Source organism: Sorex fumeus, unplaced genomic scaffold, assembly GCF_029834395.1.
Source record: "Sorex fumeus unplaced genomic scaffold, SorFum_2.1 ptg000177l, whole genome shotgun sequence".
Lineage (NCBI taxonomy): Eukaryota > Metazoa > Chordata > Mammalia > Eulipotyphla > Soricidae > Sorex > Sorex fumeus.
The window spans coordinates 1,502,967-1,529,549 of record NW_026606234.1 but is presented as its reverse complement, the minus strand read 5'-3'; the positions used below and the strand labels follow the sequence as shown (position 1 = coordinate 1,529,549).

The 26,583-nt window shown below is 65.4% G+C and overlaps 1 protein-coding gene across 3 annotated transcripts in view; it reads right to left on the bottom strand.

The window, feature by feature from the left end:
* The window catches only part of PKP2 (plakophilin 2), a 219,915-nt gene extending 195,235 nt beyond the window's left edge, over nt 1–24,680 (bottom strand). Inside the window, exons 1-13 of one of the 3 annotated variants that reach the window (XM_056107786.1) lie at nt 24,441–24,680; nt 17,610–17,722; nt 16,907–17,484; nt 15,477–15,612; nt 12,509–12,716; nt 11,492–11,669; nt 5,180–5,297; nt 4,785–4,949; nt 4,247–4,420; nt 3,828–3,981; nt 2,156–2,345; nt 1,972–2,059; nt 1,824–1,894 (exon numbers count right to left, since the gene is read on the bottom strand). In XM_056107786.1, coding sequence (XP_055963761.1) covers nt 1,826–1,894; nt 1,972–2,059; nt 2,156–2,345; nt 3,828–3,981; nt 4,247–4,420; nt 4,785–4,949; nt 5,180–5,297; nt 11,492–11,669; nt 12,509–12,716; nt 15,477–15,612; nt 16,907–17,484; nt 17,610–17,722; nt 24,441–24,639 — 2,370 coding nt within the window. In that variant the 5' untranslated portion in view covers nt 24,640–24,680 and the 3' untranslated portion in view covers nt 1,824–1,825. Of the gene's footprint in view, nt 1–1,018; nt 1,895–1,971; nt 2,060–2,155; nt 2,346–3,827; nt 3,982–4,246; nt 4,421–4,784; nt 4,950–5,179; nt 5,298–11,491; nt 11,670–12,508; nt 12,717–15,476; nt 15,613–16,906; nt 17,485–17,609; nt 17,723–24,440 lie in introns of those variants that run through there. The other 2 variants (XM_056107785.1, XM_056107787.1) reach the window with 2 other exon arrangements.
* Between the last annotated feature and the right edge of the window lie 1,903 nt (nt 24,681–26,583).

Here is a 26,583-nt window from a genome sequence, read left to right as displayed (position 1 = left end):
CAGCCGAGGAGCCAGCCCCTGTGCCACGCGGAGCGAAGGCTGGCCCGGGGGCCGGGGGCGTGGGGGTGGGGGGCGCAGGGGTGCGCGCCCGCCACCAGCAGGGCACTCCTAGAGCTTGGGGCAGTCAGCCCTGGCCGTGGGGTGCCCCCTGCGCTGCCCTCCGCCCCGCCCCGCCCGTCAGCCCAGCACTTCTCTGTCCTGTGTCCTCTTTCTTGCTCGGAGGCCCGGCCAGCAGCTGTACCTGCCCCTGCAGGGCCGAGTCCAGCCTGTTCTTGGTCCCGAAATAGACGGACCCGCCCCCTCCTGTGGCCTCGGGGAGCCCTTTCACAGCTGACCCGACTGGGCCCTGCCGCAGGCCTGCAGCGGGGACACGCGCACTGCAGGGCGGTCACTCACTGGCCGTGCTGGGCCTCCGAGCTGCGTCTCGGGCAAAGCCCTGGTGGCTGCTGCTGTCCCGGCCCCGTGACAGGCCGCACACAGCTCCCACCCGGCGGTTTCGGTCTCTGCAGAGGGTTCCTGCGTCCCTAGGGCCCGGGAAGGCCTGCCCGGCCAGGATCCAGGGAGCAGAAGAAACGGATCAACAGACAAGGGCTCTCTGTCTCTGGTTGGGAAAGCCCCTGGGGACGCTCCCCTGCTGTCACCTCCGATGGGGCCCTCTGGGGCCAGCGCCTGCAGTGTCTGCCCTAGGACCACTGTTCTCCCCTCATAAACGCTGTCAGGTGGCCTTGCGTCCGTGGCCGCATTGGTGCTTTCGTCTCGGCCGTCCAGACGTGCAGCCTCTGAGCATCCAGGGCCTTAAGAGCTGGCAGTCACGGGGTGATTACACGGCGTGCACGCGTGCGTGTGCGTCCAGAGTCCAGGGGCCACAGTGGAAGGGACATCTGTGGAAGCGGGGGCACAAGGCTGGGGGGGTAGGAAAGGGCCAGGAGGGGCCAGCGAGAAACGTCTGCGCCCGCGGAGACCTTCCCATGAGCCCTTCCTGCGCCAAGCGCCCTGAAGACCCACGCACACATTCACGTTGGAAACGAGAATTTATTTCCTATTATATTTTTTCTGGTCGAAAGTAGACAAAGGCGCTTTGGCCTCTTCCTGGCAACAAACACGGCAGGAATATTCTGCAGGGGGTCGTGACAACACCGGCCCAGTGAGCCCGGCGGCCCAGCCGAGCCCTGCAGAGCCGGCGCCCAGCCCCACACGGCCCGTCCTGGCGGCTCCAGGGCCTCCTCAGAACCCCCCACGCCCCAGTGGCCAGCCCAGTGCCCTAACAAGCTCCCACAGTGAGGAAGGGCCTGAGGAGAGCGTGGGGCTGGTGTCCCGGGCTCCTTTGAACATTGGCAGACTCAGGCTGGGGAAACAGAGACTGTCCCCGAGCTGAGGGAGCCCCAGGACTGAGACCCCTCTGCAAGTGGGCAGGAGTGACCCTCTCCAGGAGCCAGGCAGGGACCCTGCAAGCCAGATATCCCTGAGCGCCAGGGGAGAGTCCTGTCCATGCCAGGTCTGGTCACGCTTGCTTGCCGGGGGGGATGGGAGCGGAGGGGGGCTGATGGGCTGACAGGAGCTGAGGGGGTGAGGGTTGACGGGGCTGAAGGGGTGAGGGTGACGGGGGCGGGCAGGAGCTGAGGGGTGAGGGAGGCTGTCCCGCCGCTGGGGCTCGGGCTCCTCGGTGCTGGCCCGGAAAAGACTCCCACGGTGGAAGGGGTGCGCGGACAGCATCTGGGCCCCGGAACCAGGGAGGGGGAGGGGCGGGCGCTGAGCCCCGGGGTGACGGTGTCATCAACCAGGGACAGGGGCGGGTGGCAGCCCCCGCGGCCCTGCCGTGCTACCCTCAGTCCTTCAGGGAGTGGTAGGCCTTGGTGGTCCGGCTGTTGACGAAGTCCGTCTTCTTGAACTGGGCCTGCGGGAAGCGGACGGGGCGGCCGTGGGCACTGGTGCCGCCCATGGGGCCCGCGGGGCTGACCCGGGCATACTCACCTTCCTGTAGGCCCCGTGCAGCTCCGTGTGCGCCCACAGGGAGAACAGCAGGGCTGAGGCCGCCCGGCTGGCCTTGTTGGACACGGCACTGCAGGGGCAAAGGCCGAGCTCAGAGCGTCCCTGCCGCCGCGGCCCCCAGCCCACCTGGACCCCCGTGCCCTCAGGCCCCGGGCCCGGGACTCACGCGTCATCTGCGCTGATGGCCATGAGCTTGGGCAGTGCCCCGGAGCTCAGCAGGTCGCGCGCGTGCTGCAGGCTGGTCTGCACCAGGTTGCTGAGGGTGTAGCAGGCGGACGCCGTGGTCTCGATGAGCAGCTCAGTGCTGGGCACGGCGGCCGGCAGCACCGACACCAGGTCGGGCAGCGTCTCCTTGGCTGCGGGAAGAGCAAAGGCGGGACGATGGGGGTCCTGAGAGGGCCGCGGGACATGTCCCACGTGCCACGAACCATGGGCCCGAGGCCCCGAGCAGGGCCCCCCGGCCAGACGCGTGTGCCTGACGCCCCGGGATGTTTCGTGGGATGCCTCAGAACGAAAAGCTCTTGGGGCTGGAGCAGTAGCACAGTGGGGAGGGCGTTTGCCTTGCACTCAGCTGATCGGGGTTCGATTCCCAGCATCCCATTTGGTCCCCTGAACACCACCAGGAGTAATTCCTGAGTGAAGAGCCAGGAGGAACCCCTGTGCATTGCCAGGTGTGACAGTTCACGGTCACAGTTCTCCCATTGTTCATCGATTTGCTCGAGTGGGCCCAGTAACGTCTCCATTGTGACAATTGCTACTGTGTTTGGCATATCGAATACATCACGGGTAGTTTGCCAGGCTTTGCCGTGCGGATGAGATACTCTTGGTAGCTTGCCGGGCTCTCCGAGAGGGGCGGAGGAATCGAACCCGGGTCAGCCATGTTGGTTGCGTGCAAGGCAAACGCCCTACCGTTGTGCTATTGTTCCATCAGGGCATGACCCCCTCCCAAAAAAAAAAAAAGAACAAAAAGCTTTGTGCAGAAATGTTTACTCAGTAGCTGCTAACAGCCACGATGGCAGCCGCCAGAGTCCAACGGGGCTGTGGTTCACACAGGCCTGCTGGGGGTCACATGCCCCGCCACTGCCAGACAGGTAGAACCGTCTCCAGAGCTGCACGAGAAGCCTCCCTGCGAAGGATGGGTGGTTCCCCTCAGCTGCGGGGGAGGCATCGCTATGCTGGGAGGCTCTGCAGGCCGGAAGGGTGGAGCCAGGGAGTTCCTGGGCACAGGGGAGACAGCCCCCCTGGGCACACATGGGACAGTCGCGAGAGGGAAAGGACCGAGTGACGAGTGTCACTGCCTGTGGCCCCGGCTGTAGCTTCCTGGGTTCCCCTATGGCACCCAAAGGGACAGGGGCTTCAGGGCTGAACGCGGACTTGTTCCCTGTGATGACTTTCCACATCCGTGTCGGCCCTTTCCCCAGACACCCACCCACGGACAGCAGGAACGTCCGTTTCCTCGGGCCACGCTGCAGCCGTGTGCACACGACCCTGCTCCCGCCTCAGCCTCTTCCCCTGAGCTGGCCAGACCCTGCGCCCGTCCCCAGGTCCTGGCACTGGCTCTACCCTCTGCCCTCTGGCTCCTGAGACCAGGAGTTCCTGCATCTCAGCCAGGCAGAGACACGCTCTCGCCCAAGTGCTCCCTCTCAGCACGCAGGCCCGATGACAGGGGCAGCTCCCTGGTCTGACCAGCACACGGCCCCCCGCTCTGGGGTCTGACAGGACGCCCGCCTGCTCCGGGGTCCGGCTGACAGGACGCCCTGCGTGCCCTCAGGTCCTACCGACAGACACCCCGTCTGATCCCTGGCAGTGGCGGCCGCCGGGAGCGTCCCACGACTCACCAATGTCGTCCTGCAGCGGGAGGTTCCGGGAGAGGTTCCGCAGGAGCGAGACGGCGGCGCGGCGCACGCTGGGCTCCCCGACGTGCAGCATCTTGCGGGCGTGCTGCAGGCCGCTCTCCCTCTGCACCACCAGCTGCGCCACGGCCGCCGGCATCTGCGCGGACACAGGAACCCGCAGCTCCACCGCCTCAGCCTCCTCGCAGGCGGCATCTCTGACCCCCCCCACTCCGCCGCCATCCGCACCAGGGGGGCCGCATGAGGGAAGACAGCCCCACCCCAGGGGAATTCAACCGCCATCACTCGCCGCGGACAAATCCCGAATCCACGGAACGCCCGGCCCGACGGCGACTGAAAAGCCAAGTGTCCTTTGTGTCCCAGGCCCGGTCTCCATCCCATGGGGGTGGGGGGGGCACACTCACCGGGCCGCTGCCCGCCGTCAGGTTCTGGAGGGCGCCCAGGGAGGCCTCCTGGGTGTAGGTGCGGGAGCTCTTGGCGATGAGGGACAGGTACATGCGGATCACGATCGAATGCCACAGCCACTCCACGCCCTTGGGGCTGCTCTTCTCCTCCGGCATGGGCAGGGCCTGCCACTGCTGCACACACACACACACACACACACACACACACACACACACACACGGGTGATGCACGGCCGGGCCAGTCTCCCCTGCACCACAGGACCCGAGGAACCGGCATGGGATACTCGTCCCCTGGCAGGTGCGGGACCCGGGTTTCAACCCGGCTCTGCCTGGGGGAGGGGGAGGGGGAGTCTGGGGGAGAAGAGGGAGGAGGTGAGAGGAGGAGGAGGAAGAGGGAGGAAGGAAGAGCAGGATGGTCCTGGGGAAATTGGGAGGAGGGAGAGGGCGGGCGGCAGGTCCTGCAGGCGGCTCCGGGCTGGGCTGGGGCCTCCCGTGGCAGCGCCCCCACCCCGGCTCCCTCTCATGCGTCCTCACCTACCTCCTTCACCTTCCGGCTTCGGACCCCGAAGCAGCCCACGCTGCGGCCGCTGTCGGGCTGGGCGCTGCGCTGCACGGCATAGATGCTCTGGGCGTAGGGGTCGGGGAGCTCGGCCTCCAGCTGGTATGAGAGGTTGTGCAGGACGCACACGCAGTTCTCCGTGGCCTGTGAGGCAGGCGGGGTGCGGTGTGACTGGGAGCAGGAGCAGCAGGTGGGGCCCCGTCCACCCCCCGGGCACCTGCTCAGGGCTCGTTCCCGGGGGCTCCCGAGGACGCACAGGGCCGGAGCTGGCAAGTGAGTGGACGGGAGAGCGTCCTTGGAGGGGGGGTGGACCCCGGCCAGCCTGAAGGCGGTTGCAGGGGCGGGGTGGGGCGGGGCGGGCGGCGTGGGCAGACCTTGTCGTCGGGCTGGTAGTCGGCGATGGTGCCCCGCACGTAGTGGACCAGGGAGTCGATGAGACCCTCGCTCCTCCTCATCACCTTCCTGCCTTCCGGCCCCGCCGAGCTCATGTTCCTGCGAGACACACTGGCTGAGCCCAGGCCGCAGACCCGCAGGCGTGGCGGCCAAGGGCACCTCCCCACCCCCTTCCCGGCCTTCCTCACACTTCCTCCCCGCAGGCTCCTCCACCTCAGCCACCTCTGCGACTCTCAGGCCTGGTGAGGCCAGAGCCGGGAGAGCCGTCCCATGGTCAGGCCACGTCAGCTGCAGGACGAGGAGCCACCAGGGGCCCCCCTGAACGAACAGTCGCGGGAACAGCCATCGTGGCCACAGCTGCCGCCATCCTCAAACAAGGCGCCCCACGTCTGCCCACGCTAAGCCCGAACAAGGGGCCCCAGCACAAAGACCAGAGGGACCAGGGACGGACACAGCACCCGGCCCGCTCAGAGAGCACATCTGGCAAAAGTAGGGGTGGATCTGACACGGTGATGGATCACTGTGAGCGACCACAGCCATCGGTATGGATGACTCGGCACACCTGCCGATCACAGCTATTGGTAATCAATAACTCAGCACACCCCCCGATCACAGCCATCGATAATCAGTAACTCAGTACACCCCCCGATCACAGCCATCGGTAATCAATAACTCAGCACACCCGCCGATCACAGCCATCGGTAATCAATAACTCAGGACACCCCCCGATCACAGCCATCGGTAATCAATAACTCAGCACACCCCCCGATCACAGCTATCAATAATCAATAACTCAGCACACCCCCGATCACAGCCATCGGTAATCAATAACTCAGCACACCCGCCGATCACAGCCATCGGTAATCAATAACTCAGGACACCCGCTGATCACAGCCATCGGTAATCAATAACTCAGCACACCCCCCGATCACAGCTATCGATAATCAATAACTCAGCACACCCGCCGATCACAGCCATCGGTAATCAATAACTCAGGATACCCGCTGATCACAGCCATCGGTAATCAATAACTCAGCACACCCCCCGATCACAGCTATCGATAATCAATAACTCAGCACACCCCCGATCACAGCCATCGGTAATCAATAACTCAGGACACCCGCTGATCACAGCCATCGGTAATCAATAACTCAGCACACCCCCCGATCACAGCTATCGATAATCAATAACTCAGCACACCCCCGATCACAGCCATCGGTAATCAATAACTCAGCACACCCGCCGATCACAGCTATCGATAATTAATTACTCAGCATGCCTGCCGATCACAGTCATCGGTAATCAATAACTCAGCACACCCGCCGATCACAGTCATCGGTAATCAATAACTCAGCACACCCCCCGATCACAGCCATCGATAATCAATTACTCAGCACACCCGCGGATCACAGCCATCGGTATGATGACTCAACACGCCTGCCAATCACAGCTGCCAGGAGCGAAAATGTCAGTACAGCCTGATCTGCAATTTAGAACTAATCTCTTCTTGGAAAAATGCTAAATACATTGTGTAAGTTTCTGAGCTCCGCCCAAGATAACTGTCATGAGCCCGCCGTTAGGGCTCACACCCTGATTCGCTGAATCTCTGCATGCTTTGTGAATTCCCCATTTTGCCCACTTCCTCATGTAATCAATCATAAAAAGCCAGCTTGGGAGAAATGAATCTGGAGCTTGAGCAGAGTCTTGTCTTGCTCCCATTCTTCTGTATTAATGACTCCGCAAGCTGCCAATCCCCGCCTTCGGTAATCAATAACTCAGCACACCTGCCAATCACAGCCATCAGTATGATGACTCAGCAACCTGCCGGTCACAGCCATCGATGACCCAGCACACGTGATCATGCAGGAAGATCACAGTGACTGATCACATCGTAGGTCGCAGGGCAGGTGGGAACTTCGGCCACCGGCAGCCACAGCCACGGCCCCAGGGAAGACAGCTCAGGAGAGACACCACCAGCCTCGGCGGCACCAGTGACTCTGGGCTGCTTGGCTGACACGGCCCCTCCCTCCCTGACCCTGCTCAGCGCTTATCTGGGACGGCACTCAGGGCTCGCCCCTGGCATGGCCGGGGATGGAGTCCGGCCGGCTGTGTCCGACTGCCGGTGCCGTCTCTGACCCCCTCCTGAGACTGACAACCCCCCTCCTGAGAGTCTGGGTTCTCAGAGTCCCTTTCCCCTCGCGTGTCTTCAGAGCCCAACAAGCTGCTGTGCGGCAGATGGTGACTTGGCTGATGAACTGCAAATGAGCCCATTCTGCTGCGTTTCTCCCCAAGAAACGATCCCTCGAACCCTGAGCAAACAGCAGCTCCTCCGGCCCCAGGACAGATCCCGCTGCAGTGTGGCGAGGCTGCAACACGCGTGGCCACTCAGGGTGGCGAGGCGGGTGGGCGCCTCCTGGGCGGGGGCAGGCGTGGCCACGCCGTCCCTCTGCCTGTGGACCTGGGCAACACGTCCCCCGCGACCCTCCGACCTTTCCAGCTGCTGCTGGAGCCGTGCCGCGTGGGCGTCCCCGCCCGCCGCCCGCATGCCTGCACGGGTCAGGCGTTTATTCTGGGGCCGCGGCGCTCTCCAGGCTGGAAGGGGCTTATCGGGCGCTGCCCCCCGGAGGTGCGGCTGACAGAAAACGGCGCGTGCTTCCCGCCTTACTCAGCGCCCAAAAATAGGAGCCCGGGTCAGAGGCCCTCCAGCCGCAGGGCACATGGGGCAACCAGAGCCAGGGGCCCTCGCAGTCACTTGCGGCACGGCCCGACATGGGGGGACTCGGGGGTCCTCGCGGCTGCTTTCACGCCTCCCGCCAGCTCCTTCCTGAACGGGAAACGTCAGAACCTCGCTTTGTGCTTGTGGCCCCACCTGGTGTCTTCAGGGTCGGGGCAGGAGCCCCGCGGGGCCGGCCCAGCTCCCCCAACCCCATCCACAGAGCGACAACCCCGTGACCCAGAGAGCCACAAGTGCAGAGGCCTGAGAGATGCCCGCGGGGGCCTCGCACTCGCTCCACCCGACTCCGATTCAGGCCCAGGGCGCAGGGCCAGGCGTCCGCCTCCTCAGGGGCCGCTCAGAAGGGGCCAGGGCAGCGTGGGTCAGGCTGGGCTGGGCTGGGGGGTCTCCTCAGCCTCCCTGCAGAGTCCAAGGACCCACTGACCACGCGGCTTCCCAGAGTGGTGACAGCCGGGACAGGAGGGGGGCTGCTTGGGCCCCAGGGGAGGGGGGAACACGGGGGTCCCCACTGCCCGCTGAGGGAGCTGTGTGGGCTCAGAGACGGGCCCTGCAGTCGGCGGGAAGGTTCCGTGGCCCCCAGGTCCCCCGCCTCTGCTCCTGGAAAGGACCTTCCAGGACCCGGGGGGCAGGGTGCCAGCGGCCATGGAGGAGGGAGACAGGCCCCTCGTGTGCTGAGGAAGCCCTGGACACTCCTGACTCCCTGCTGGTTTCTGAGGTGGGGGCGAGTGAGGGGAGGGCACCCCAGTCCAGCACCCCCCCGCTGTTCCTCGGAGCCCCGTTTCTGGTGCCGGCACCCGCGGGTCCCGGGGAGCGGAGGAAGCCGCCGTCCCACGTCTGCACGGCTGCAAGAACGCTCGGCCCCCGGCCGCTTCGAGGCATCTGTCTCTCCGCGGTCCTGCAGGGAGGCCAGCGTCCCCGCCGCGGCCGTGCCCACGAGCGTGTGCCGGAAGCGGAGCCGATCCATTATTCACGGCGCCCACGCACGGCTGCCGGCTTGCCAAACAGCGCACGCTTAAAGCATTCACAGACCCCGAGGTTCCAGCTGGAGCCGCGGCTGTCCCTGTGTTTCTGGAAACGCCGCTCCCGCAGACCCGTGTGGCTGCGCCCAGCCCCCGGCCGGTCCTGGCCCGCGGCCCTCGCCCCACGCCCGCAGCGACCCACCGTGACCCCACCCCTGACCCCAGGCGGCCCCTCGAGAAGCCCGGCCCTCTCCCTTGGTGGAGGACTGGCCCACGTTGCTCCCTAGAGGAAAATCGCGTGAGCGTGCGCTCGGGAGCTCTGCCTGTCTTCAGACCCGTGTTCCCGCCGGGAGAAACGCTGGTCCGCTACCAGGGAGAACGAGCCGGTTCTTTAGCCCGCGTCCTCACCCACGCGCCCCCGTCTGTGTGTTCAGCGGATGGAGGAGCAGGGGCGGGCGGGTGCGGGGGCCTGGCGGCGCCTGGCTGACCTCAGCCCTCCGACGTGAGGGAGAGCCGAGCTGGAGGGTGGCAGGGAACGTCCCCGCGAGGCGGCCGAGGGCACGTGCCCTGAAACCTCCCCCCGGCTCCCCCAACAGTGCTCGCTTGCCCTGGGCCCCGGCAGCTCTGCCCTTTGGAGCCCCCAACATGGCACCCGCATGGAAATTCTAGAACACGAGCTCAGAGGCCTTGTCCGGGGTCTGACCACGGCCGGATGTGGCCACTGTGACCCGGAGGGTCGGGACCAAGATGCTGTGTGCAGGATGGCCGGTTCTAGGGCCCTGGCCCAACACAGCCCGGCTCTCACTGTGCTGACTCCACACACAGGCACACACACACGCACACACGCACACATACACTAACACACACATGTACACATGCACACGCGTGCACACACACATACACGCACACACATACACTCACACGCATGCACACATACACACGCACACACACTTGTACACACGCACACACATACACACATACTTTTTCTGTCTCTGTCCACCTTTCTGTCTTTCTGTCTCTCTCACACACATGCACACACACATGTTCACGCACACACACACACACACACACACACACACACCACGGTGTGGGCACCAGAACTCCCACGAGATCTTTCTTTACTTCCGAACCCGCCCGTGGCACTCAGGATCACTCCTGGGGGCTCAGGGACCCTCAGGGTGCTGGGGCTGAATGTGGGCTGGGTGTGTGCAAGGCCAGTGCCCTGCCCACTGTGCTTCCCTGCGAGAGGCTGCCAGGGGTCATGTGGCCCCGCTGAGCCCATGGAAGTGTCTGGTGAGGACCTAGGCAGGAAGTGACCACAGGCCTTCGGGCCAGCAAAGCCGGCAAAGCACTGCCCTGACCGATAGGGACCTGCCCTGGCCAAGGAGCAGACCCCACTGCCTGGCTCGGGTGGCCACTCCGCCGGGGACGCCTGGAGACGGGCCCCCACAGGGCATGCCCGCAGGCGCCACTGCACCTCTCGGGCTCTGGAACGTGTGCCGGACCTAGCACCCGCCTCATCCTCCGTCTTGGCCCTGCAGTGGCCCTGCTCGCGGGCGTCCACTCACGCCTCTCGGCCGAGCCACGGAGCTCCCTTAACCACGCGTGTGGCCACCACCATGCTCAGGTCCTGTCCTGTCATGGCTGCTCTGCGCTGACCCACCAGCCGTGTCCTTCGGTGCCTGGCCAGACTACTTGGGATGGGCACAGCTTCGGGCTCAGGTGCCGAGACACGGTTAATCCAGGTCACCCCTCACATCAGTGGGACGACCCACCCGGGGGCAGCTGCCGGGAAGCTCTGAGTCACGCCCACAGAGGGTCCCGTGTCCTCAGCGCACCAGGCCCTCAGACTTGCAGCTGCTCGGGGTCACCATGGAACTGCACATGGGAGCCCCGGAGCCTGCAGGGGCCACAGAGCCGTGAGGACCCGGTGCATGCGGGGCCCCGGGGAGCGGCCACCCACAGGCGCGGTCAGACACAACCATCCTCGCTCCCCTCGCCTGGCCCTGCCCTGCCCGGCCCTGTGCAGCCCTGGACCTCCCTGGGGTGTCTTCCGGTGCTGCCACTGGCCTGGGGCTCCTGCCTGGTCCCCCGCATAGGTATCTGAGGCTGGGCTGGGACCTCCCTGGGCCACTACCCCATCCCCTGCAGCCTGAGAGAAGAGCCAAGAGCAGGCCCAGGGCTGCAGCCCCGCCGGACCCCATGTCCACTGAGCCCGACATAGCCCATGTGCCCCCATGACCTGCCATGACCCCTGTGGCCCCCATGTGAGCCCCCGGGGCCTCCCAAGCCCTGTGCACCTCCCCTGTGTCCTCCATGATCCCAGGACCCCTTGTCCCACCAGGGGCATCCCGCGGGGGTCCCTCACACTGGAGTGCAGCTGACCTGTGGCCCTGCTCAGGACGGTGCCCCTGGGGCTGCAGCAGGCAGACGCCTGTGAGCCACACCAGGCCACACACAGCTCTCGGCCCTACCATGGACAGGGGCCGGGGTATCCCCGCGGGACGGAGCGGTCACCATCGGTCTCAGGGCTCAGGGGTGGCGGTGTCCCCCCTCCCGAGCCCCCGAGGGCCCCGGGCACACCAGCAGGCGGAGCTCACCTCAGGCAGCCCGTGACGTTGTAGAAGATGTCCAGGTCCAGCAGCCCGTTGGCCTTGGGGTAGTCGCCCTCGGGCCAGCCCGAGAAGGGCACCACCACGCTCTCGGTCAGGGTGGCCAGAGCCTCGGACACCAGCAGGTGCTTCAGCCGGTCACTGGACGACAGGTTCCACAGCAGACCTGGCGGGGGTGGGGGGTGGCGCTCAGACAGGGCCGGCAACTCAGACACACGTGCACACGTGTCTAGGCACACACACGCACATGCACACATCTACACACACATACACAATTTACACACACAAACACATTCACACACACACAAACACACATCGACACACACATGCACGTGTGTGGGTCACTGCCCTGACCAGGCCCAGCCAGAGGTCACTCCCTCGGGGAGCGGGCGGAGGGGAAGCCCGGGGTCAGGAGTCACCTGCCGGTCCCCACTGAAGTGCGCCCAGAGGCCCCCTCAGCCTCCGTGGTCACCCTCTCAGCCCTGGCTTTGGGGGTCCACTCCCCTGGGGAGGAGCTTTGTCCCGGTCAGTGTCTGATGGCAGCACACTGTCCCCTCTGCTCTCTGGCACAGTGAAGTGGGGACAGTGGCCACAGGATGGACTCTGGTGTCCACTCACTGACAGGGGCCAGCTGGCTCTGTGAGGGGACACAGGGCAGGGCCCAGCTGGAGGGTGAGCACTCCCCGCCAGTACAGCAGGGTGGGGAGAGCAGGCAGGGGTGGGGAGAGCTGGTAGGGGTTGGGAGAGCTGGCAGGAGTGAGAAGAGCAGGGGTGAGGAAGAGAGCAGGCAGGGGTGAGGAGGAGGGCAGGGTGAGGAGAGCAGGCAGGGGTGGGGAGAACTGGAGGAGTGAGAAGAGCAGGGGTGAGGAGGAGAGAGGCAGGGGTGAGGAGAGCGAGTGGGAGGAGGGCAGGCAGGGGTGAGGAGAGCTGGCAGGGGTGGGGAGTGCTGCAGGGGTGAGGAGGGCGGCAGGCAGGGGCGGGGAGCGCGGGTGGGGGGAGCGGCACCTGTGATCTGCTTCTTGGTCTCCAGGTCCCCCGTCAGCCGCAGCACGTGCAGCAGCCGCGGGACCCCGTTGAGCTCGGCCACCTCCAGCTTGTTGTCGTTGTCCTCGAACACCAGGTTGCGCAGGGCCCCGCACACGGCCCGCTGCACGTCCTCGCTCGGCACCCGGAGCAGCTGCAGGAGCCGCGGGATGCCACGGAGCTGGTGCACCTGCGGGCGGGGGCGGGGTCAGGCAGACACGCCTGGGGGGGGCAGGGGGGCGGGACGTGAGAGGAGGGGGGAGACGGGGCGGGAAGCAGGACTGGTCGAAGGGCGACGGCCGGGCCGGGTGACGCACCGGGACCCCGCCAGGCCCCGGGTCCCAGAAGCAGCATCTCCTGCCGGACGATGTCCGCTCTGAGCCCACCACCGTCGGCCTGACCGGGACGTGGACAAGGTCTGAGCAACAGGGAGAGGACGAGGTCGGCCAGCGAGGGGACGCCCCGCGCACAGCCCGGGGTCGACCCCGCCCCCCACGGGTCCCTCCGCCCTGCCAGGAGTGACCCCGAGCACTGCCCAGTGGGTCTGCAAGGACACTGCGGTGGGCTGGAGGCACGGCCCGGGGGCTCGGCCTGGCCGTCCTCCCTGCAGATGCGGCAGCTCAGTCCCGGGGGCAGCTCCCCGTCTGCATGGCGTCGCCTTGGGGACTGGCAAGCACGGCGCCCCACAGGGGAACACAGAAGCAGACGACCACACGCACACGGCTGGGCAGGACCGTCACGCCAGCACACGGCCCGGCAGCACGGCCAGGGTCAGGGAAGGTGGTGGCGGGGAGCGTGCGTGCTCGGCTCCACCGGGAGGCGGGGACACTGCCAAGGTCACACGTGGGCAGGCAGGACTCAGGTGCACTGACCCCTCCCGGCCCCTCCCGGCCACGAAGGCTTCCCACGCCCACCTCCCCCGGGGGAGAGCAGCCAGCTGTGTGAGGCAGCTGACTCCAAAGTCCACCAACGGCAAACGGGAACCTGCCAGGGTCTGTGCAGCCTGCACACACCACACACCACACACGACATGCACACGCCACCATACACATACACCACACACACGTCCACACATACCACACCACACGTGCACAACTCACACACAACACGCAACATGCACACGCCACTATACACATACACCCACACATGTCCACACACCTTCACGCACCGCAGGTGCACAACACGCTCACACCACATGACATGACACGCAACATGCACACACACCACAGATGCATGTACCGCACATATACATTCACCACACATGTTCACACCTGCAACACCACACACACACGACCCCACACGTGCACACACCATACGCACACACAACACATACACGCACACAGCACACACATGCGCAACTCGCCACAACGGGCACACATACCACAGCCCCCCCCACACACACACAACGTGGAACGGCACAGGACTTAAGAGGAGCGGAAGAATCCAGACGCAGAAGCCCGCAGGCAGACGGCGTGTCGGCACTCATCTGCAGTGACAGGGACTTCAGGGCCATCTGAGCGGCAGAGGCCAGGGGCTGCACCGTGGGGTCGGGTGGGCTGGGAGGGAGCTCGCGTGGGTGACAAGGGCCTGAGGTCAGAGGGGAACCAGGCGCACCTGCTGTTGGTGGTGACGGTGGTTTAGAGACACGTGGGGCAGTATCGAGCTGTGCCATGGCAGACAGACAAGGACTGTGAGTGGTCAGCGCTCACCCAGCATGCGGCCGGCCCTGCTTAGATCCCCGGCACCCCAGGGGGTCCCCTGAGCTGAGCCAGGAGTCAGCCCTGAGCACAGAGCCGGGAGTCAGCCCTGGCGCCCCCCCCCCCCCCATCCCAATAACCAAGCAAACTCTGAGAACAAAGTCTGCGGCACTTTGAGAGAGAAAGGCTGAGGCTGATCCGCAGCCAGGACTCCCACGATGGGTCTCAGCGACCAGCACTGAGCCCAGTGCTGGCAGCGTGCTGCCATGGTGGTCCTGTCCTGACCGGATGGCGATCCTTGCCCATCAGCCTGCGGGTGGGTGCCCTGGGCCTCTGGGCAGCTGGCGACAGAAGCAGCTTCCCCGCAGCCCTCATGAGCTGAGCCCCATCGCCCATCCTGGACCCTGCGGCCCTGAGGGGTGCCCCGGGGCGGCCCGACACCCCTGCTCTGGGCCCAAGCCGGGACCAGCCATGCCCATGACAGGAAAGGGGTCCGGGGGTCAGTGAGGAGGTCCAACTGGGATCCCCCACCGTGGAGGTGAGGGGCCGGGCAGGGACCGTCCAGGGCGGACAAACCCCAGACTCTGCACAGAGCCGAGGGGGTAGGAAGCGGGCACTCGGGGCAGTGGGCGGTGGTGCGGGGGGGGGGGCAAGCCGTGGCTGCCTGAGCCCCGAAGACACACAAACACTTGCAGAGGGAACAAACCGCACGTGAGCCGGCCGCAGGACTCGGCCACGCCGAACGTTTCAGGAAACAAGTCGGAGACAAGCACCGCGAGTGGGTTAGGCGAGGACGCCGGGCCCCACCCCGCATGCTCAGGGCTCACTCCTGGCGGGGCTCAAGAGCAGGCCCGCCTGCCCTGACACCCTGGACTCGCCCTCTGGCCCTCGGAGGTACTTTTGAAAGGAGAAGGGAGCCTGGGCGTCTCCACCCGCCATCCTGTCCCCGGCTCCAAGCACGCAGGCTCATGCCACCCGCGCCTGGCTGACTTCCACAAGGAAGCAGCTGTTTTGTTTTTTATTGGTTTTTTATTTTGTCACACCCAGCAATGTCAAACCCTGGTGCCAAACCCTGGCTCATGCACTCAGGAATTACCCCTAGCGGCGCTCAGGGGACCCTCTGGGATGCTGGGGATTGAACACGGGTCAGCCACGTGCAAGGCCAACGCCCTCCCCGCTGTGCTATCGCTCCCAAGGAAGCAGGTTTCCTGCAGAAGGGACAAGTGGCCGCTGCCCTAGGGGCGGGCACTCACCTTCCTCCGCGCCTCGGCCTTCTGGAAACTCTCGTGCTGGATGAAGGTGGCGGCGGCTGACAGGCGGCTGGGCGGGCAGTCGGCGTCCAGCATGCCCACGGCGCGCTCCAGGGTCATCTCCACGTCCCCCCCACTCCTGGAGAGACGGACACACTCAGCACCCCTCCCCGGCAGCCGACCCGCTCGGTGACCCGGCCATAGCCAAGAGGCGGGGTGGGCTCCTGCCCCTCTCTGCTGCCACGGGGTGGTCCATGCCACGTCCTGATGGGTGCACCAAGGGTCTGGCTGTCCACGGAGCCGCTAGGACCTGCCACTGTGGCCTGGTACCTCAGTACCACAGGCACTAAAACCAGCGACATGTCACCTCAGCCACGGCTGAGCCGGGAGACGCAGAGGCCAGGGCGGCTGTGCAGGGCAGAGGCCGGGAGGGGCTCCAAGGACACGAGACCAGATGGGCCCGCACTGACCTCCACGCTCCCTACGCCCACCCCTGCAGAAGGGGCTCCTGGAGTCGGCCAAGAACAGCCTGGCCCCCGGGTGTGCGGGAGCAGCCAGAGAACAGGCACGTGTGTGGGTGTGTGGTGTGAGAGGGTGTGTGGGGGCGGGTGGGGGGTGTGCCTGGGGTGCATGGCTGTATAGGGTGAGTGTGAGTCTGTGTGCCTATGTGAGAAATCACATGTGTGAGTCTGTGTGTGAGAGTGAGCATGAATCTGCCTGAGTGAGCAAGTGTGAGTCTGCCTGTGTGTGAGCGTGAGTTTGTATGTGCCTGTCTGTGTGCCTGTGTGTGCCAATGTGTGTGCACGTGTGAGCCAGTGTGTGTGCACGTGTGTGCTTATGTGTGCCTGTATGCCAGTGTGTGTGCATATGTGTTCCTGTGTGTGTGCACGTGTCAGCCAGTGCGTGTGCACGTGTGTGCCTGTGTGTGCCTGTGTGTGCGTGTGTGAGCCAGTGTGTCTGCCCATGTTTGTGCACATGTGTGCCTGTGTATGTGTACGTATGTGCCAGTGTGAGTGCATGTGTGTGCCTATGGGTGCACATGTGTGTCAGTGTGTGTGTCTGCCCCGTGGCAGAGGACATGCCCTCTAGCCCACAGGAAGGAAGTGAGGCTGACGGGCAGCAGCTGAAGCCCAGCCCAGCCTGGTCAGCCCCCAGCCCTCCTCCCTGTCCCCGCAGCAGGGTCAGGGATACTGCGGGCAGTGCAGAGGGCAGCAGGATGGGCAGCGTGGCCGGGACGGGGCAGCGGCCAGGATGGACAGTGGCCGGGCTGGGACAACGGCTGGGATGGACAGCGGCGGGGATGGGACAACGGCCAGGATGGACAGTGACCGGGACAGGATAATGGCCAGGATGGACAGTGGCTGGGATGGGACAGTGGCCGGGATGGACAGTGGCCGGGACGGGACAGCGGCCGGGCTCCGTGCGGGACTCACCCGAGCTGCGGCCCCACGAAGGCGCTTCTGTCCAGCAGCACGCGGCCTGCCCCCACGGCGGCCACCTGCCCGGCAGTCAGGTGTGTCCTCCTGGCCCCCGCGTCGCCGGGGCTGGTGGCGGGCAGCGAGCGCGCGCTGTGGAATGAGCTCTGGCGCCAGGATGCGCGGGCGGCCCGACTCTGGGTGACGCGGCACAGCGGCCCCGGCGGGCGGCCCGCGCCCCCCACGGCCAGCAGGTTCTCCTTGTCCAGCAGGTCCCCGGTGCTGCGGCTGGTGGTGGGCCGCGGGCAGGTGAGCGCGAAGCCGGGGGGGCCGTCAGGGGCCCAGGCGGGGCGAGACGGGCGCCGCTGCCAGGTGGCCGAGCGCGACGAGCTGCCCAGGACCTCGGAGCGCGCGTAGCGGACGGGCCCCCAGGGCTCCCCGGGCGGGCGCTCGGGGCTGCGGTCAGGGGACACCTCCAGGCGGCGCAGGGGCTGGCGCCAAGCCCGCTCCTCCCCGGGGCGCTGCCAGCCCAGGCCCGAGCCCCACGTGGCCGTCCCATGGTAGCCGTGACTGTCCCAGGGGTCCAGCTGCTGCATCTGTGGGGGGGAACACGGCGTCACGGTGAGGCGAGCCCCGGGACCCCACACCTCGCTGGCCCCGAGGACCCCAACTCCCGCCAGGCCCCGGGAGCACCCCGCACCCCACTGCCTGCCCGCCTCACCTTGGGTGTGTCGTAGACGCGGGGTCCGGGGACGTGCCAGCCGCCGCCATCGCCATCCACCAGGTGCAGGTTGTACACATACTCGGGGACGCTGCTGGTCCGGTGCAGGCTCCCTGTGGGTGGTGGGTGGGCCGGGTGAGGCGGGGACCCCCGACACTGTCTGCAAAGTGGGGGGCTCCCAGCCCAGCAGGGCGCAGGGCTGCATCCAGCCACCGGGAGCCACGGGCCGCAGGGTGGGGGCGTGGGGGGTCCTCGCCCCTGCACGCAGGGCTCCTGTCCCCTCCCCCTTGCCCTCTCCCCTCCCAAGGCGCCCCTCCCCCACGGTGCCGGACACTCAGGACTGTCCCTCGCGTCCCGACACACCGAGGCCTGTCCCCTCACACTACGGACAATCCTCTCGCCCTGCGGTCCAGCCCTTCACACTGAGGACCATGGGCGCACACCGAGGGCTGTCCTCTCAGATGGAGGACTGTCCCCTCACGCTGTGGACAGTCTTCTCGCGATGAGGACAGTCCTGACACAGAGGACGGTCCGCGAACACTGAGGACCATCTCCTCACACCGAGTATTGTCCCCGCCGACTGAGGACCAGTCTCTCGCCCCGAGGACCAGCTTCACATTGGGGACGGTGGCAGCACACTGAGGATTCTTTCCTCACACGAGGACAGCCCGCTCACACTGTGACCATTCCCTCACTCTAAGACAGTCCCCTCACATTGGCGACCATCTTCTCTCACCGAGAACCACTTCCTCTCTCACGTTCAGGCTCCTTACACTAGGACATCCCACACACCGAGGACTGTCCCCACACACCGAGGATTTTCCCCTCACACAGAGGACTGTCTCCTCAAACTGACGACTGTCCCCTCACACTCAGGACCACCCCCCCACACCGAGGACTTTCCCCTCCCAATGACGAATGAATCCTCACACTGATGACCGTCTCCTTCCACCGAGGAGTGACTGCTCACACTGTAGACGTCCCCTCCTACTGAAGACAGTCCCCTCTCATTGAGGATCATAGTCTCACACCAAAAACTGTTTTCTCACACTGAGGCTCCTTATATTGAGGACATCCTTCATGCTGACGACCGTCTCTGCAAACTGAAGATGATCTCTCCCCCACACAGAGTTCTGTCTCCTCAAACGAATGGCTGTCCCCTCACACTGAGGACTTTCCCCTCACAATGACGATTGCCTCTTCACACAGACGACTGTCTCCACACTGATGACCATCGTCTCCCACTGATGACCACCTCCTTACCCTAGGAGAGTCCCCACAAACTGAGGGCCACCTCATCACACTGAGGGTCACCCCTTATACTGAGGACTGTCCCCATACACTGAGGACCGAATCCTTACACTGTGATAGTCCCTTATGCCCAGGATTAATCCCTTCCACTAACACCATTTTCTCACACTGAGGATCGTCCCTTCACAATGCAGACCAGGTCTCACACAGAGGACCATCTTGTCTCACCGAGGGACATCTCCTCACACTGAGGACCATCCTCTCACACTGAGAACCATCCCCTCACAATAAGGACCATCTCCTTACACGAAGGATCGTCTCTCACACGGAGGACCATACCGAGGACCTTTTCATCACACTGATGACCACCCCTTACACTGAGCACTATCCCCCCATCCCCTTACACTGATGACCGACTCCTCACACTGACGACTGTCCCCTCACACCGAGGATAGTCCCTTCACACTGAGGATCATCTAACACTGAGGACTGTTTCCTCACACTGGAGGATCTGCGATCCATCCCCTCGCAGTGAGGACCATCTCCTGACACTGAGTAGTCTTCTCACACTGACAACTGTCCCCTCACACTGAGGATCACCTAATTACATTGAGCGATGTGCCCATACACTGAAGACCACCTCTACACACTGAGGCTCCTAACAGAGGACTGTTCCCACACTGGGAACCCCGCAGTGAGATAAGATAGTCTCCCACTGAAGACCATCCCTTCACACACGGGACTATCTCCTCACACTAAGGAACTTCTCACACTGAGGACTGCCCCTCACACTGAGGACCATCCACTCCCAGTGAGGACTGTCCCCTCACACTGAGAATTGTCTCATGAGAATTTCTCATTAGACTGAGGAAACCAATGAACCTCTTGGAACTGCACAGTGATTCACTCTTTGGTAAAGCTCTTCCCACTTCCCTTCCAGCTGACTTTTTTATGAGGGGCTCTGACCAAGGTGGGGCAGCAAGGGAGGGTTTCGGCAATGTGAGAACCGCACCTCTCTCATCTCTAACTTCCCTGGGCCACTCCTGCACTCAGTCAATATTGACTTTTGCTGTAAATGGCATCTGTGTCTGGGGGACTTTCCTTCATCCCGTTTCCTGGAGGGGCCTCATCACGAGTGGGTGCTGGGTCCTTCCTGCCTCTGTTGATGGGATCGTGATTTCTCTGTTTCCCACTGCTGACCGGGCATGTTGTGTGAACTGGTTTGTGCGTGCTGCGTCTCTGAGTGGAGCCGACTGGCTCGCAGTCACGACGCTTCAGCTCTGTTGTTGGGTCCGGCTCTCTGCTAGGATGCGTGGCCCTGCGTCCGTGGGGGAGATCTGTCTGTAACTGGTTCTTGCTTTTTCTTCGTGGGGGTGGGGGGCAGCTGGTTATGTTCAGCAGTTACTCCTGGCTCCGAGCTCAGGATCACACTCGGTGGGGCTCTGGGGGGCTTATGGGTGGGGCTTGAACCCGGGTCAGGTGTGAGCAAAGCAGGTGCCTTCCCCGTCCTCCCTCTGGCCCCAGAACTCTCTCTCGACAGCTCCATGGAGGCTGGCAGGAACGAGTCCTGCTTCCTCCGTCCTCCCAGAAACTTGAGGGGCAGAGGGAGTGAGACACTGCTGGAAGTTTGGGGGCGTCTCTTCTGAGAGGACTGTGGACGGCCGACCGGGGTGCTGGGGTCTGCCCCAGGGGCCCTGCTGCTGGGGAGAGCCTGGCCGTGGGGCCCCTGGGAACGGAGGCTGCCGGAAACCTGGTGGCCTCGCGCCCCACCCTTTCCCTCCTCCCTGATCTCCCCTGAGCAGGGCAGGGCACAGCAGGTGCGGCTGAGTCTGGACAGGCAGCTCTGCCCGCCCACGGCCGCCCCAGGAACCGGGCAACCGGCAGACGCTGCCAAAGCGCCAGTCTGCTCTGTGCCCCGTAGGCACCTCGTCCCCGCAGGGCCCCTGCGATCTCAGACCCCAGCTCTCCTCCCCCTCCTCAGGAACCTGCAGCCCCTGAGCTGGGGGCCCGCTGGGGTCTGAGAAGTCACAGGCGCCCAGGGGAGGGCGCGGAATGCGGCTGGCGAGATAACAGCAGGAAAGCGCAGCGGTGTGTGTGGGGTGGGGGGTGTTTCAGGGGGAGGGACAGCGGGGGGAGCACAGGGCCGGGCTCCCTGCCCTGCCACCAGGCACTCATGGCCCCCCTGCCTGCACTGCTGAAATGAGCTCCCCATGTGGATGGGGCATGGGTCAGGGCATGAGTCAGGGTGTGGCTGTGGGTGTGAACATGAGTGGTGCGGGTGTGAGTGTGGTGTGAGCATGGCCATGGGTGTGAGTGTGGGTATTGGCATGAGTGCGGGTATTGGTGTGAGTGTGGGTGTTGGTGTGAATGTGGGTGTGGGTATTGGTGTGAGTGTTTGGTGTTAGTGTGAGTGTTGGTGTGAATGTGGGTGTGGGTGTGGGTATGTGTGGGCATGGGCATGAGTGTGGGTATGAGTGTGAGTGTGGGTTTGGGTTTTGGTGTGAGTGTGGATGTTGGTGTGAGTGTGGGTGTGGGTATGAGTGTGGGTGTGAATGTGAGTGTGGGTGTGAGTGTGTGCTGGGTTTGGGTGTTGGCGTGAGTGTGGGTGTGGGTGTGAGTATGGATGCTGGTGTGAATGTGGGTGTGGGTGTGGGTGTGGGTATGTGTGGGTATGTGTGGGTATGGGCATGAGTGTGGGTGTGGGCATGAGTGTGGGTGTGAATGTGAGTGTGGGTGTGAGTGTGAGCTGGGTTTGGGTGTTGGCGTGAGTGTGGGTGTGGGTGTACGTGTGGGTGTGGGTGTGAGTATGGGTGTTGGTGTGAATGTGGGTGTGGGTGTTGGTGTGGGCGTGGGTGTGGGTATGTGTGGGTATGGGCATGAGTGTGGGTGTGAGTGTGGGTGTGGGTGTGAGTGTGGGTACGGATGTGAATGTGAGTGAAGGTGTAGGTGTGGGTGTGGGTGTGAGTGTGAGTGTGGCTGGGGTGCCATTTCGAGACCTCTCGCCCGGGGCCAGGGCCCTGGGCTCACCCCAACGCAGAGCTGCGTTCCCGGGACCCCGGCTTCTCCCCAGCCGCGCCGAGTGGGGGCCACCGCCACCCACCGAGCAGTGGGCCCCGCCCGCCTCAGCACCGCGTCCCGGGAGCCCCGCACGCCAGCCGGGAGCGCGCCGAAGGGCCTGACCCGCCGAGTCCGTCCCAACCACGCTCTTGGCGCAGGGCCCGGGCGCGAGCGGCCTGTTCTCACACGTCACGGGAGGCCGCGCGAATGTGCCCGCCTCTTGGCAAGAAAACGAGCGGCCCCGGCCGACTGGCACTTGGACGTCCTGGGAATAAAGGCCGCGTGAGCGTGTCTGAAGGTGAAGACATTCGTCTCCCCGAGAGAACCTGTGAGGAAACCACGGCCGGCGATAAGCCCGGCGCGGAGGGCACCGTGACAGCATGTCCCTCACGCCGAGGGAGCGGCCTGTCCCACGATGGGACCCGGGCAAAGGGCAGCGATAAGGGCCACACGCAGGCCCGAGCCCACGGCTGACGCAGCAGCAGCAGAGGCGGACTGCGGCCTTGGAGAGCTCCATTGTGTCAACATTCTTCTTCCTCTGACTGTAGCCAGAGACTTCTCAAACACACGGGTTGGCGAGCGGACACACACACGTGCACACACGCACACATCAGCACACGCGAGTGCAGACTTCACTCTCCTGACTCCATCTGCTCCCCAGCTGCAGCCCCGGGGGCGGGGGGAGCGGGTGGCGGAAGGGGCGGGGAGTGGACACACTCGCCCGGCACCCAGGGCAGCGCCCCCTCCCCCCACCTGCCTGTGTCGGCTCAGCGGCCGGTCACTGCATTCCTGGGATTCCTCCCCGACAGGCTAATGGATCTCTCGTCTCGGACACTGGACCGCTTCCACGCCACGTGGCTCTCCCACCCTGAGCCCGTCCCCAGCGCCTCCCCCCCACACCACAGCTGCGGGAACAGCTTGGCCCGGGCTCCCCACGAGCGCAGTGCCTCGGTTCTGACTGGCAGGGCTCCAGGGAGCCGCACTCTCACCAGAGTCTCCTCACTTTTGGGAACATCAATTGCGACAATTTTAAATGGGGGCTCTATGCGGGGCGAGGGCCGGGCCAGACACTGAGCACTTTCACAGAGAGTGGCACACACGGAGTGCAGGTCCCCGCCAGCCTCTGAAAGGGGAAGTGTGCGAGCCCCACAGCCCAGAGTCACGCTGTGCTCTGCCCCGACCCAGAGGGGCAGCGGCCACTTGAAAGCGTTGAGCGCAGTCCAGAAGAACAGCCGGTCAGAGCAACTCACAGAGCACCGCCGCACCTGTCCTCTGGCATTCGGGAGTGGGGAAGAAGCGCCCGCCTGACAGGGGATTTACGGGTGCTGAGCCCCTTATCTCCACAGCCCCAGGCTATCTGCCACCTCCCGGCCCAGGTATGCCAACAATTCCAGACTTCAGGCAGGCGAGGACACACACGCACACACACACAGACTCACACAATGTATATACTCACACACACAGTCACACACTCACACACATATAGATACAGAGACTCACATGTACACACACAGACACACAGATTCACACTCACACACATACATTCACACAGACACTCAGACACAGGCAGACACACACACAGACTTACAGACGCAGACACACACACACACACACACACACACACACACACACACTGCCTTGGGAGTGCAGGGCCATCCAAACTTGTCCACAATTCTGTTCCGGGTCAGGTGTGAGACTAACCAGGAAGCCACAGGACAATGCTCTTCCCTGACCTGCTCGCTGGACAGAGCATTACAGTCCCCGAGCCCGTCCCACGGGGCCGGGGCTGGGCAGCACTTTGGAGTCTGGGGAGCCGTGGTCTGCGAGCAGCAGGGCACAGGCTTATCTCAGACCGCCGCGCAGCCGGCCGGTGCCACTGACATAGTCCAGACCCTTCCTCACCTAGGGAGCCTCAGAGCCCGACCTCCCCGGGGCCAGACATCCGATTCCACACGCAGCCGCCTCAGTGTGCTGCAGACCCCCGGCTCCTGCAAGCAGACCCCCAGCTCCACACGCAGACCCCCGACTCCTGCAGGCGGTGGTCTTAGCGTGCACACGCAGGTCCCAGACTCCTGCGCGCGACCACCTCAGTGTGCCCAGAGCACCTTGTGCTCCCCGTGGCTCCTTCGCACGCCCAGACCCCTTGCCCTGCAGCCAGCCAGACCCAGGGTGGGTCCGGGGCGCACACACGTGCAGAGGGAACCCCGCAGAGAACACGCGTGGGCTCGCGAGAAGGCCCCGGGGCGGCGCGTCCCGCTGCTGCGTCGGGTCAGCGAGACCCAGAGACCCGGCGCTGGCCTCGGGGCACGGCTCCAGGGCTCCAGGGCCCCAGGGCCCCAGGCCCGGGGCGGGGTGGGGGCTGGGCCCCCTCCGCGCCCCCCTCGCCCCGTCCCCCGCGGCCGGTGCGGGAAGCCCCGGAGAGGCACGGCCGCGGCGGGGGGCCCGGGCCGGCGGGCCCCCGCCGAGTCCCGCCCCGCCCCGCCCCGCCCCGCGCGCAGGTGCAACAGGTGCGCCCGCACTCACCGGCCCCGCCGCGCCCGCGCCGCGCCAGCGTCTGCTGCACCTGCTCCTGCACGCGCAGGCTCCGCGCCGGCCCGCCCGCCTGCTGCAGCCGCGCCTCGGACGGCAGCGCCAGGCTCGAGCTGTCCAGCTGGCCCAGGATCTGCTGGCCCAGCACCGTGCGGATGTAGCCGCACTCCCCGGGGGACAGGGCCAGCGCCATGGGGCCGCCGCACGCGCGCCCGCCCGCCCGCCGCCCGCCGCCCGCCGCGGCCCCGCGACCTGCGCCCGCGCCGCGCCCGAGCCCGAGCCGGGGCCCGCGCCGGCCCCGCCCCCGCCGCGCCGGCCCCGCCCCCGAGGTGAGCGGCCCTCGCCGGCCCCGCCCCCGAGGTGAGCCGCCCGCCTGGCCCCGCCCCGCCTGGCCCCGCCCCCGAGGTGAGCGGCCCGCCTGGCCCCGCCCCCGAGGTGAGCGGCCCGCCTGGCCACGCCCCCTCCTGGCCACGCCCCCGAGGTGCGCAGCCGGCCCCGGCCCCGCTCTGCCGCACCTCCCGGGGCGTGGCCCGATCAGTCCCCGCCCCTTCGCAGCCACGCCCCTCCAGGCCCGCCTCCTCCCGGTCAGGCCACGCCCACCGGGCCCCGCCCCCCCGCCCCGCCCCCGGCTGGCTGCCTGCCTGGCCCGGAGTCCCCGGGGCGGGAGGGTCGGCTCGGGCCGGACCGGGGCGGGTCGGGCTCCCGCGAGGAGGCGGGTCCCGGGCGGGCGCGCGCAGGGGACGCGTGGGGAGGCCGGGCGCGCGGGCGGCCTCTCCGGGGCGGGGGTCCCTGCGCAGATGCAGCCTGGGGGCATCTGTGCCCCGCCCGCGGCTTCCGTTTCCCGCAGACGCACGCGCTGTTCCTGCGGGCTGCCCCGGAGAACCCCCCCCCCCGCCGGGCCGAGGGGGTCGCTTCCCCGGGGCGCCTCGACCTCTGCGCTGGGCGGACGCCGGGCTCGGGTCTGCAGCTCAGCCTCCCCCGCGTGCACCTGCAGACAAAGCCCCGGGATCCTCAGCGGACCGCCCCCCCCCCCCCCACTTTCCTCCTTAGGCCTGGTGGGTGCCGGCTGGAGGGTCTGAGGGAACGGGTCTTGTGTAGCCCCCTGGAACTGGCCAGGGAAGCTCTCACCTCAGCTGCACAGCGGCTGTGCTGAGTGTCCCTGCAGCGCCCAGCCCGGCCCTGTGCTCGGACACCTCTGCTCGGCCACTGTCCCGGGTCTGTGCTCACTCCCCCCCACCCCCCCACGGGGAACTGCAGCCCCCATCCCGGCCCTCTCGTCTGCCACTGTCCGGGTCTGAGCTCCTGTGTCCCTGGGTGACCGTGGCAGTCTGTGACGGTGTGGCTAGTGGGAGCCACTGCTCTGGCCCAGAGTGAGAGCAGAGCCCGCAGGTGAGGCTGCCCTCAGCTCCACTCAGAGCCAAGTGCATCCTGTCAGTGCCACACATGGTCGCGTGCTCACGCACAGCTACACATGTTCAGTCATGCACACGTGCGTGTGCTTCATACACTGTCAGACACTCCCATGCTCAGTCACACACCATGCTCACACTCACACTTACACAGTCACATACACACGCTCCCAGTTACATGTATACACATTCTCCCTCACACCCACACCTGCAGCACAGGCACATGTACACATGATCGGTCACACATGCAAACTCCCATCTGGCCACACTAACACATGCACACCCAGTCGCACACACAGTCACGTGCACATTCACACACACCCGCTCATAGTCACACACATGCACACGTGCACACTCCCGTACAGCCACACTAGCACATGCACACAGTTACACACACACAATCACATGCACACTCACACACACACTCGCTCATAGTCACATGCATACTCTCCCACTGTCCTCACTGGCCCCCGAGCCCCAGGGCCGTGGCCTCGCGTCCCGTGGCCTCGCATCTCGTGGCTGTTTCCCGTCGGGCTGGCTCCTGTTCTCGGGCCAGGGAACATGGCTCCATGGCGTGGGCCGAGTGCGTGAGCGCTGATCGGGCCTGTCTGTTCCCTGGCACGGGCGAGCGCCACGGCAGCTGCGCTTGTCACTCAGGCTCCGGAGTGGCAGATACCGCTGTGCGGAAATGTCCTCCGAAGAGCCATGTGGCTGTGCCTTCGGGAGGG